Below are 12,440 nucleotides of genomic sequence, written 5' to 3' on the forward strand. Positions count from 1 at the left end.
GAAGGAAAAATCAACAATAATTGCCTCTTCAAGTTCTTGAATTGTACTTAGTACTTTCACCAAAATTTCACAATTTCAGAATTTCCAACCAACTTGGATTAGAGAGCCACACATGAATTTTTGTCCATTTAACTCATCAAGAATTCATCCAAAACTCTCAATGGAATTAAGACAAAGCAACTGACAAAAAAAAGTTTTTATTGAATAAGTTATTCAACTAAAATTTGGAAGGAAAAGAAATCAAAGAATAGAGAAAGAAATATCCTTCATCATGTTCACGCATGCCAATGATATTGTGATTTCAAAAAAGAGCAAAGCAAGTTCAAGAGTTCAATTGTCATGAGTGCATATCACACAAGAAAAAGTAAAGATTAGACATGTGGTAGTCATCTCTAGGAAATTTTGACAATCAAACTCAATTAATCAAATTATCGTCCATCACCACACTAATTGATACTATGCAAATATAGAATCCAATCATGTCTAATAATCTAAAATGTGATGGTAAAACTTTTTTAAAAAAAATTATGATTCTCAAGGATATACTAGGGAAAATACATGGAGAATTTTATTCAAAATCAAATGAAATATTACTAGAAAATAAAGTGCAAAGTATGGAAGTAAAATTTAAAAGCAAAGTATAAAAGTAACAAAAATATAAAATAAAAAAATAAAAAAAGAATGGACTCCCCTTTATTCCTGACGGTTGCAAGTGATTCAGAAGTAGAATCCATGTCGGTAGTGAGATAATCCGAGTAGACAAGAGAGCTCTCCTCATGTGATCTGAGTCGTAATGTACTACTCTCCTTCGTTGTCTTCTCATTGGTCCCTTCAGGTGGTGGAAGATGGTTAAGGTACAAAATCCACTTTGGAAGTGGAATCTTATGCATTGAGGCAAATGCCTCTCCTCCCACCATTTGCTGTTCAAAAATTCTTCCTAGAGATTGGAGGCGGTTCAACTGGATTAAACACTTTGGTAATCTGTAAGAATGGGAAGTATACATTTCCCGCACGCATGTGGGGTAAGAAAAAAGATGAAATAATCAGTATCTACTATGTATCAAGAAATGAATTACAACTAATAAATTCAATTACTAGTACCTCTATGAAATTTTCTAACACATCATGATAGATACTAACTTTGTCATGCTGAATGGTACTTGGAGGTTTTAGAAGAATGAATGTAGCATCCTCCTGATTAGGTAAAGGCTCAGGCTCTGACTCTAGCTCAAGCTCAGGTGCATCCAAAGAAAGTGATTCTTGGGGCTTTGCTTCTATAGCACAAGTCCCTACACTTCCATCATCTACAAACTCCACTTCTACAACATCAACAGTATCAGCTAAAATTTACATCTAGAATCTGTAACAACAACAACATCACCAGAATCAGAATTATCTACAACCACAATATCATAACACGAGAAACTAGAGGAGTCCTAAAGAGTAGAGTAGTGAAATTAAGATCAGAGTTGTCACAAACTTTATTATTCATCTCCTCACTGGAGTATTGTGGTTGTTTTTGGATTTAAATATTGTAAGTTGATCCAATTGTAACTGTAATTTCTGAGCTTCTTATTCAGCCTGGAAAGTAATTGCTTGAGAATTGATGTTGTTACTCTATCATTTGTTGGATCATTTCCTTAAGCTCCTATATTAACAAGTCTGGTTGACTGGGGGCAAAAACTTCTTCAGTAAACTCTTGAAATGTCTGCTAGGGAGCTACATCGATCTACTAAATTAGATGTGACCAAGTAGGTATAGGATCATCTTGAAATCTTTATGGGCTCTGATATGTTGGATATGATTCATTAAATTATCTTTGTGCATCCTCGTACGTGAAACATGAATGATCCACCCAATTAAAATTATAGGTACTTGAAAATGATTCGTACCTATTGTGTTGCTCCATGGGTGGGTAGTATTGGTGTTTAGGCTGATAATATTGAGACTGCTCAAGAATCCATTATTCTGTCTCCTCATATATATAATTTGGTTGTTCTCTCCAACTATAATCATTATGTTCTGCTTTGACATTCAACAATCTTGTTGTAAGAGATAATTTAGTGTGATTATCACAACCAGCCCATAATGGTTCATCTGCAGCACTCAATAATTCTTGAAATTTGAGATATGATTCATTATTTAAATTTTCACCAACTCCTGGTACTTGTGTCTCCTTTAACGGTGATGCATAAGGAGTAAACATTTGTTCAACCATTGGAGGAAAACTAGAACTTGGATCACTCGGTTTAACAAAGAAATTGTGACCCGCTGCATTAGTTACCATCCTCTGATATGGATTAAATTGATCATAATAACTCTGATCCCCCATGATTGAGTATTGTATGTTTTGTCCATAATCTTCATCAGATATGAACGGTTCACCATGAGAAGTCCAATTATAGTAATTGAGAGTGAAACCAAATCAACAAAGATATTCTCGTACTTTATCACATTGTAAAAATTTGTCATTGTGACACTTTCTACATGGACATCTTATCTTATCTTCATCCATAAAATCAACATTACTTGAAGCAAACTCCAAAAAATATTCTAATCCCACAATAAATTCATTGGTTAAACCTCTACGTTCAGGTAAATTCTTTTTATACATCTAACTTCGTGCTTTCTGCATTTTCCCTTAATCCAAAAATTTTAACATATTAAATTATAAATAATTCTTACTTAATTGCAAAAAAATTTATCTACTATAAATAAAAATTATTTCATATCTCTTCATCAATTAAATAAGCATAATTAAGTCTAACTAAATTAGAATAATTAATATTAACATTTAAATAAATATAATTATAGCTAAATACTATTCAAATTTTTAAAATAACTATAATTATAAAAATACCTAAAGTTGGTAAACAAATACGAAAATCTCTCTAATTATTTACATCCACGCAAATTATAAACCTGCACAAACAGCATTAAAAAATTAATTAACACTTAAATTTAATCAACACTTAAACCAGGCAGTCGGCGCAGCCAGCGGTCGACGCCCTACGGAACGCGCCTGCAGGTCGGCGGGTTACGGTTGCTGGCCCCGCCCCACGGTCGTTGGCCCACACTCGTTAGCCCGCGGCCACTGGGCCTACCGCTTGGCCGGCCCGCGACGGTGCGTGGCCAGCGGCCGCTGCGCGACCTGCCCCTGGCTAGCGGTCGCGACCCGCCCTTGGCCAGCGGTCGACGGGTCACGGGCAGTGGTCCGACACCGGGAAAAGGAGCCAGCCTATCAACAAAAGGGAGGAAGATGGAAGGGCTTCACATACCTAGCTCTAGATGCGACGGAAGCTGCCTTCTTTGGAGAGATCCGGCAAAAACGCTGTGATGGCGGTGATTGGCGACGGCGGAGGCACGCTGCGTGAGGGGAGGAGATCGAAAAAACCTAAAACGGTGAGAAGAGAGTTAGTGCAAATCTAGGGTTTATGGGATTTTTTGGCAATAAAAATTTTTTGTCGCCAAATTCGTCACCAATTTTGAAAATGGAATTTATCGCAAAATTGGTGACAAATCCATATTTCGTCATCAAATTTTGGCGACGAAAATGGGATTTTAACGATGAATCTGTGTTTCGTCGCTAAAATTTGGCGACGAAAATATTATTCGTCGTAAATTTCGTTGTAAATTTATGATGAAAAAGTTTCATCCCTAATTTTCATCCCTAAAAAATTATTTTTTTTGTAGTGCTTCTCTATACGTGAAGTTACATTGTTGAAGTCTCCCATAACAATCCATGGTCCTTCATCAAATTCTCCCCATCGACCTAACGAGACTATCCCATAGATGCCTCCTGCTCAGTGCTCACCATAAAGTTATATCCATAAATTAATTTGGAAGGCCATAGAGGTTAGCTTACGAGTCACTCTATAATGGATCACTTGTTCTTTAGTAGCCAAACTCTCCAATATAGTTGTTCCTGTTAAGATTGCCTTTTGAACGAGTAGTCGGCCACCTGGTTAGAAAATTGACAGTCAAGATGGTACCCTCAGGCAGCAAAGGATGATTCTGGGGCGCCCATGAGACCTGCACATCCAGAGAGAAAAAGGGTGAGAATAGAGGCTAAGGGTGCTCTGACTCAATCGCTCCGACACTCAAGTCAGCTTTCTCACCGGAGAAGGAGTGAGTCTATGAGCATACGTATGCGGGTGTGCCTCTATCTCCATGAGATAGAGGGGGGATATATAGAGGTCGATGAGAGAATAAAGGAAACCTATCTTGTCTCAATTAAGAAGAATATCCATGAGTGAAGATTTTGTCAGAGGAGATGTTCTATCTAAGGAGAACATCTCATCACCATCACAGTGGTGAAAAATTGTGTCACTCATCTCGATACGACATCGCACAGCACCATCATGCCGCATTAACGAGGGAATAGGTTAACCACCCTATCACATAATTGTCTGTGTCTTTCAGGCGGCGACCTGCCTAGCTGACTGGGAGAAATGATCAAAGCAGAGTCGGTTGAACGTTTAGTAGGGCACTGAAGGAGTGGAGTGTGGTCGGCAAAGGGAGGGTCCACTGAGGCCGAGACAAAATATAATCAAGAGGAGCCTTGGTGAGGTAGGAGGGGAGTGACCTAGAGTCGAAGCTCAGAGTGGGTATAAAACCGAAGTTGAGCCTTAAGAGAGGTCGGGTGTAAGATCCCGAGCCGAGCCTAGCACCGAGTCGGGTATTCAATCCCGACCTGAGCTGCCTCCTGAGTCAAGCTCATGCACCTGATTTGAGCGGAATACTGAGCTGGGGTAACCGAGTGCTTGGCGTGGGACCAAGCCAGTCAGCCTGGGAATCATGTTTCCTGTCTGATGTGTCAGCTTCTTGGACCGGATCTAGACTCCTTGGGCTAGGTCATACCGACCCATAATAGTAGTCTTCTCTAGATTCCATATTACTAAGATCCTCCCTCCTCATACAATCTAAAAATTGTTGGTGTGGTTCTAACCCTTAAACTCGAACTGTGTAACATCTCTAACTTCTCCAAATTTAGTTTAGTTTCAAGAATACCCATAATGAGGTTCTTCACCTCCATTTTGTGTAAATGGTAGGTTGTTAGCCCTTATATTCTAGCTTGCAATCTTCATAGAGTTATGGAGAGGTTTTGGGCCCTCTTCCTCGCCCTTTGTTTTTTAGTCCATCTTGTATGATCATCTTGTCCTTCAATTGCACTATTTTCATTAGCTCCCACTTGTTCTTGAATTCCATCCTGCTTCTTTTCTTGAATGTTTATGGGTCCTTCCTCCTTACCGTCCTTTTGTTATATAACTACCTATCATTCTTTAACTCCTTGAGGTTCTAGAAACTCTTTGGATGGTTTTTGTATATTTGTTGTTAGTGTTCCAATTCTTGATCCTCTCACCTCAGTTACACAGCATTCTCTTCTTTGGCTTTACTTAATCTTTTTCACTATCTGGATTTTTATTTTAATATTTGATTTATCTTTTTATTATCCTCCTCTACTCTGCAATAAAAAAAATAGAATTTGTCATCCCAACGGCTTTATACGATCAGTTTAACGATCATCTATGAGGAGATTAATCGAGAAACTATAATTTACCACTACATAGAAAGATATTATCTTGATTTTACCGAAAAAAAACTATAATCCCCTACTCAACCAAACTAAGGATCCTCCTCTACTCGCTGAATAGGAACATATATATGTTTGTACTTGTTGTCTTGACTTGGTAGGTCCCTTCACATTGCTTTATCTGTTAATGCCTCTGATTATTCCTTTGGCAAGTTCTAAATGTGTGTTTAAGCATCTAACAACTTGAACAATACTCAACTCATCATTCGATAACATTGAAATAAGAATATTTTTAGGATGATAAGTATTATTTTAATATTTTTTATAAAAAATAGTGTCCTTTAAAAAAATAATAATAAAGGATGTCATTTTAATTTTGAGTAAAAATTAAAAGGGGTTTTTTATTTTTATTATCGTTAAAAGGTCTCAATTTTTTCAACACTATTAAAATAATATTTCATTTAATTTTTATTTTAAAAATACTCTTATTAATAATAAATTTAGATCAAAACTACTATGATATAAAATAAAACTACTCTTGCTCGATTAAAATTGTTGCACATGGAATAATATATATTATATTAAAATAGTTTTTTAACTAATCAAAACTACTTCAAATTTTGCTCAAAATTATTACAATGTACAGTAAAAAAATTCAAGTATTATATGTTATAAATAATTTTAAACAAAACTACTTAATGTGTAGTAACTTTGACAAAGTAATCATGACAGTGATAGAATAATTATATTTTTAAGATAAAAAATTGTTTTGATATTTTTAAAAATTGAAGCAATTTTTAGTGAAAATGATAGCGAGGGCGCTAATTTGAGTTTTACTGTCTCAGCGGTGGTGCGCCCCCATCTTTTCTGGATTTATTGTTTTTATTATCATCACAAACAAGTCTGTTAATTGTTTTAGAGCAGAGCAGAGTATATGGTTGTTAAGGACCATTAATTGTAACAATATCCACACAATTGACAGGTTCGACGCGCCGATGTGCCAACAATTTCATTAGATTAAAGACGATATAGAAAAAATAATAATTTATTATACCGTTGAGTCCGTTTCCATAATATTGTTTTTTGATAATAAGAATTTAAATTTCATTCATGATATATTACATCTAAAAAGAGTTTGAAAAAAAATTATAATACTGCATTGTCTGCTAGAATTTATATGCACTTTTCGATTTATCAATATACTATTGTATCCTTTTATCAATATTTGATTGCTCATTTATTAGCAGTTGACTACTATATGAATAATTGACTATATTAGTTGATTCACGAACTTGCTATGCTCGATTTGTAGAGATCAATTGATTGTGCTACTTGACTACTAATTTCTTTGAGCTATCATAAACTTGGACCATCAATTGAATGATCCTAATGAATCAATTGATTCCCATAAATTTAATATCTCAGTATATGTCTAAGGGATGATTACAGTAAAGATAAGGTAAATAGTACAATGAATTTGATTTGAAGTTTTTTGAGATGTCTAAGATTATCAACAAATTTTGACCAATATTCAAAATTTTAAAATATTGATATCAAGAAAATCCTAAGAACTTTTTATGGTGTTGGTAAGTGAGTATGAGATACTTAGGTCCTTTAATAAGCTAGTGATAAAACATTTCTAGGATGCGTAAATTTTAAAAATTCATAATTCTCTATCTGAACTGTAAAATCCATGTTCGAGAGCATGGTTACACTCAGGAGACTTACAAAAGTATAATGATCTTAATTTGTAGTATTTTTAAGATGATTGAGAACATCAATGGGTTTTGGTGACCTTATAGTGTCCAAAATTTTAAAATATTAATATAGTCTAAACTAAAAAAATCTCAAGAACTTTTTGGTGATATTGATGAATCAGTTTGATAGACTTACGTCATTTAATGAATTTGTGTCAAATTGTCTCAAGGTTGTGAAGATTTTAAAAATTCACATATCTTAATCTAGATTCTGGAATCTAAACCTGAGTGCGCACGATTACATTAAGAAGGTTCACAAAAGTGTAATGGTCATGATTTGAAATGTTGATCTTAGGCATCTCATAATTATTTCAAATCAAGACCATTAAATTTTTAGGAGACTTTTGAGTAGATTTCACAATCTAAATAGAGAACTGTGAGACACAATTTTCAGATATTTTATCACGAACTCATTAAAGGATTAAGTCTGTCATATTCACTCACCATAACTATCAAAGAATTTTTAGACTCCCTTGATTCATACTATTTGAAGATTTTAACATTTTAAATGTTATAGACTTTAGCACGTTAGAAACATTTCAAATTAAAATTATTATACTTTTTATTTCATCCTAAATATAACTATGCTATCAAACATCAATTCAATTGAAAGTCCAAAATTATGATAGCTCAAAGAAAATAACAATTAAGTAGCACAGTAAACTAACATCTATCAATTGACTATAACAAATATCAAAAATAGATTAATATTGCCAACTGACCATGAGCAGTAGAAATTAATTACTAATGAATAAATAATTGATCAGTGGTAAAAGAGGGACATAACGAAAAATAATTTCGTATTTATATATTTTGAATATTCTCAAATATTAGTCCACTGACGTCATGATGAATAAATAATTAATTATTGATAAAAATCTAATGAGAAATAATTATGTATGTATATATTTTGAATATTCTGAAATGTTAATTCTTAGGAAAAAAACAAGGGGGACCACAGTAGCAGCCTCGTCAGTAATAACATCAAATACGTTTCATTACTGGACATCGTAACCGACAGCGACACATCCGCTTTACTTTTACATTTTGTTTCTCTTTTTTTCGTGATAAGAAAGGCCAAAGGGAACAGTTTGACATTCAAATTTTAATATTTAAAACAAAATAAACATTAGATCACTTTAGTTACTAATTGACCCGTAAAAATTTATAAATTTTTAAACTTTTAAATTTAATTTAACTCATTTGTTGAAAAAAATAATGCCCTTAATGATAAATGTAAAATATATGCACCCTATATTTTTATCAACCGAAAACTTACCCTCTGTGGAACGACGCGTGTCATTCATGGTTCAACATTATCGTACCCAAAAGTTTACCTCCTTGCTTCAAATAAATAATCGTCGCCTCCTCCCGTCCTTTTCGAAACCCTTCTTCTGTTCCACTCCGCTCCACACCAATCGCCGGGATCTCCGCCTCCTCCTTCCCACCGCCATTTCCCGGCGATGGAGACCAAGCGCTGATCCGGCCGGTACCTTCACTGCTTCTCTGTCTCGGTCGTACTCCGCCACCATGGAAGCCGAGCGGATGCGGCAGTTGATGCTCCTATGGCTGAGACGCCTAAGGACCCGTGTGGCCCTCGTGGGTGGAAACCACACCGCCGCCCGATTTTGCTTTCGATAATTCTTCTCGCCGCCTCTCTCTCCGGCATTCTCCTTCCTTTCGAGGTTTGTTTCTTCGGCGATCTCTTTGATCCGGTCTATTTCTCTCAGATAAATCGAAGAAGGAATACTGTCCCTTAATCGTCGCACCGCGATGAAGAGTCCTCCATGGGCCACTAGAGGCCACGGGGAGAGCCACGCCGCCCATGCCTGGGCTGATGGAGGCGATGAACTTGTCATCAGACTCCCCCACCCGCTGGTTCTCGTCGTGATCGCCAGGTCAGTGCTCCTTACGACAGCCGTTCTGGCTTTCCCCTGGCTCCGATCCATGCTCTTGCAGGCCGCAGTCGGTCTCATCTTACCTTCGCCGCCGCATCGATGGGCAGACGACCCCTACTACCTCCCGATGCTCCTCCGCGATCTGCGGAGAGAGGGGCTTCTCATCGCCGGCGAGCGCAGCCCCGCCGTCTTCCTCGGGAACCCCGGCGCGCGGATCACACTCGTGAAGCAGAATAGGATGTTCCCTGTCATGACGGAGATAGGCCGAATGGCCATTCCCGATCACTCCGTAGACTTTGTGCTCGACTCTGACAGTTTCTGCGATGCCTCCTTTGTGTTTATGGATAGGGTTTTGCGAATTGGAGGGGTTGCCATCATCCGCATGAGCGTGGATCCTTCGCGCATCTTCCATTTGCCGGCGAATTATAAGATCGTATACGTCCGACATTTTGGATCCACCATTGTAGGGATCAAGAAAATGACCCATGCCATAGCCCGTGTGGACGCAAATGCAGGTGAGTTCGAAGGCATTCACATTGGGAAGAAGCTTCTTGCCGTCCGGGAACCAAACAAGAAGCTGCCAAAGAATCAAATTGGGAGAAAACTCCTCGCCCAATCGAACAGTAACGCGCTGAGCGAATTAGAGGACGCAGTGCTCGAGCCGCCACTTGATCTGAAACCATTAGCGATGTTCCAGAAGAAGATTAAGCACTCGGCCGATCTCTTGGGCGGGTCGCTGGTCCAATACCCAAGAAGATTAAGCACTGTTGGTTGGATCTAGTTTATTCCTTCCCAGGCCACATCGGCTAGCACTTGTGGTCATGGACATATTTAATTTGTGTTCCAAGGTTTTTGCTTGTGGAAGTATCATCTAGCATTAGCTTTTACTTAAAAACTATGTATTTCCTTGTGATATGGGGATCTCCGCTTTAATCGATAATTAACCAACGACTTAAATCGCTGGTTTGCTTAGGGCCCAAAAACCCTTAGCCAATTCAATGGGTCGGTTATGGATTGGGCCTGTTGAATCGGATCAATGGATAATCGGACCATTGACTTAGTTTCGGTTCAGGTTCCAAGCTAGGTTCAATTAGGATCCGACCCATGGTCAGATCTAGTCATGGAAACTCTATTGCGAGGAAGCTTTGAATTATTATCTCAGGATAATAATTTCTTTTTGAAACTAATAAAGCATTAGAATACAATCCTAATTGGGTCAGGTGAGATGCTCCAATCTATTATATGAGTTTGGTATTCGAATTAGAACTGAATTAGGCGTCGATTTGTGTGGATGGATCAAACTACCAAATCATGTTCATGGTTATTTTAGAGGATATGAGTACTTTGGTTGGTGTCGTACCTTTTTTTTGTTGAAAATTTATATTTTTTGCATTTCTCCAATGTTAATTATAAATTTATTTTGATGTGAGAATATTTGAGTTGGCTTGTCATTGTCTACATGTTCGATGCTCCCATTTGAAGAAAAGTTCACAATACCTATTGACAATCTTTCATCAATTCTCTTTTCCATAATCAAGTGAACCAAGGAGGACAAATAAAGTCCCCGGGACATGATTTAGTTGATTACTGCGGGGTAAATTCGTTAAAATAGAGAATGATCAAATTTCCATGAAGCCGAGGCAATGTCCTTTCATATAGTAGTCAATTGGAATTTTTTGATTTACCTCCTCATAGATGGTTAGGAGAGCAACCGTGTAAGGCCGTTAGGATAACATATTTCATATTTTAGTGAAGAAGGAGGACAAATACAATGAAAGGAAATTTCATGTTTACTTTCACATTAAATTCGACCTTTTTTTTTTGCAGTCTTTCTCTTATTGATAATGCCATCGTGCAGCATTTGTGCTTCCTTCATCAATACGATTCAGCATCCCAGTTAGTCTCATGGACTCAATCCCTGGGGATGATCAGCCCGGTCCCACGGAAGTTTCCAATCGACTATCAGGGTAAATCAGGAAGCGCACACAGCGGCCAACCCAGACGTCCAACATCCTTTGATTGCATTCCCCATTTGGAGGGGAATTCCTACAAATATGCCGTAACTGAGGATCGAACCGCAGGTGCCTGGGAGACAACTTGGATGTCCTACCGTTGCACCATTGTCTCGGGGACTTCCAAAACAGTTCAAGTATTAACTAAAACTGTTTTAATTTGATTAAAATTAATTCAACTTAATTTAAATTAATCAAATACTATTGAAATAGTTTGGATCAAAATTAATATTCAATACAATACTATTGAATCTAGATAATTTCTCAAATAGTATTTTTGTGCTTCTTTTGCTTGCTTATAAAGAAAGAAGGATAGGAAAACATTCATTCCTATAGGTGTTTGACCAAAAGACCATCTTAACATGCATTTGTACTGTTTGAAATGCTTTTATAAAAAAAATAAAATTTATATAATTTTCTCATTTTATCTTATTAGTAACTTAGAAATATTATAAACTTTATAGAATATTAATTATTTATATATTTTGAATAAAAAAATAAAGATCATAATATAAATAAGCATGCCTACCTTGACAAAAGAGCATGAGTTGGATCCCATGACTTTTACTCTTGGTCATTAAAGACTAGAGAAAAATATAAGAACAAGACACAAGAGGTCATTTTCTATCATTCTCAATCACTCTTGACTCCTTTATCATTTAGGAATGCCATCCTTAAAGAGAAACCTCAGAATCATTTTCTTTTCTTATAATAATAATAATTATTATTTTCTCCCAAACCTTGAGATCGAAGCAATGCCAATTTAATGTGGCACCAAGAGGAGTAGGTTGGAATAACTTCACACATCCATATATGTCTCTAAGACAATATAGCTATTTTCAAAGGTCTAAAGTATTACTATTTCAATTGCTTTTAATTTTTTTTTTGACCATCTTGCATTCTTTAGATCAAACTAGAAAAGATGGATTAATTTGTATGAATTTTTATTATAATCAATTTGCTATGTTCATTAATCAAGTTAAGAAATGTTTATTAGTGATAGGTGCTTAATTGTCCTATGTGCTAATTTTAGTTTAATTTGAGTTTTTTCATTTCACCCTTTTATGTATGATATTGAATATCCTCTATTCACTAGGCACTCTCTATACTCAAAAGTTAAGATCATATAAATGTTGCAATATTTTCTACTATCTTAGTATATATTTCTATAAGTTATAAAATAAAATTCAAATACCCAAAGCACCCCTCAAAAGTTTGAGAATGTTCTCATTTCACCCTG

The 12,440-nt window shown here is 36.3% G+C and overlaps 1 protein-coding gene across 1 annotated transcript; it reads left to right on the top strand.

Annotated features, from left to right (window-relative positions):
- The first annotated feature begins 8,975 nt into the window (after positions 1 to 8,975).
- Positions 8,976 to 9,969, top strand: LOC141815177 (uncharacterized). The gene has a single exon (XM_074703101.1). It carries the CDS (start codon positions 9,064 to 9,066, stop codon positions 9,967 to 9,969), a length of 906 nt encoding a protein of 301 aa, XP_074559202.1. The 5' UTR covers positions 8,976 to 9,063.
- Positions 9,970 to 12,440: the final 2,471 nt, after the last annotated feature.

This window comes from Curcuma longa, chromosome 21 (assembly GCF_044706935.1).
Source record: "Curcuma longa cultivar G26 ecotype Majalengka, Jawa Barat chromosome 21, ITB_CL_G26_1.1, whole genome shotgun sequence".
NCBI lineage: Eukaryota > Viridiplantae > Streptophyta > Magnoliopsida > Zingiberales > Zingiberaceae > Curcuma > Curcuma longa.

What these genes read in the sequence shown, in the direction of transcription:
- LOC141815177 (XM_074703101.1), top strand. Translation starts at nt 9,064, where the DNA reads ATGAAGAGTCCTCCATGGGCCACTAGAGGCCACGGGGAGAGCCACGCC.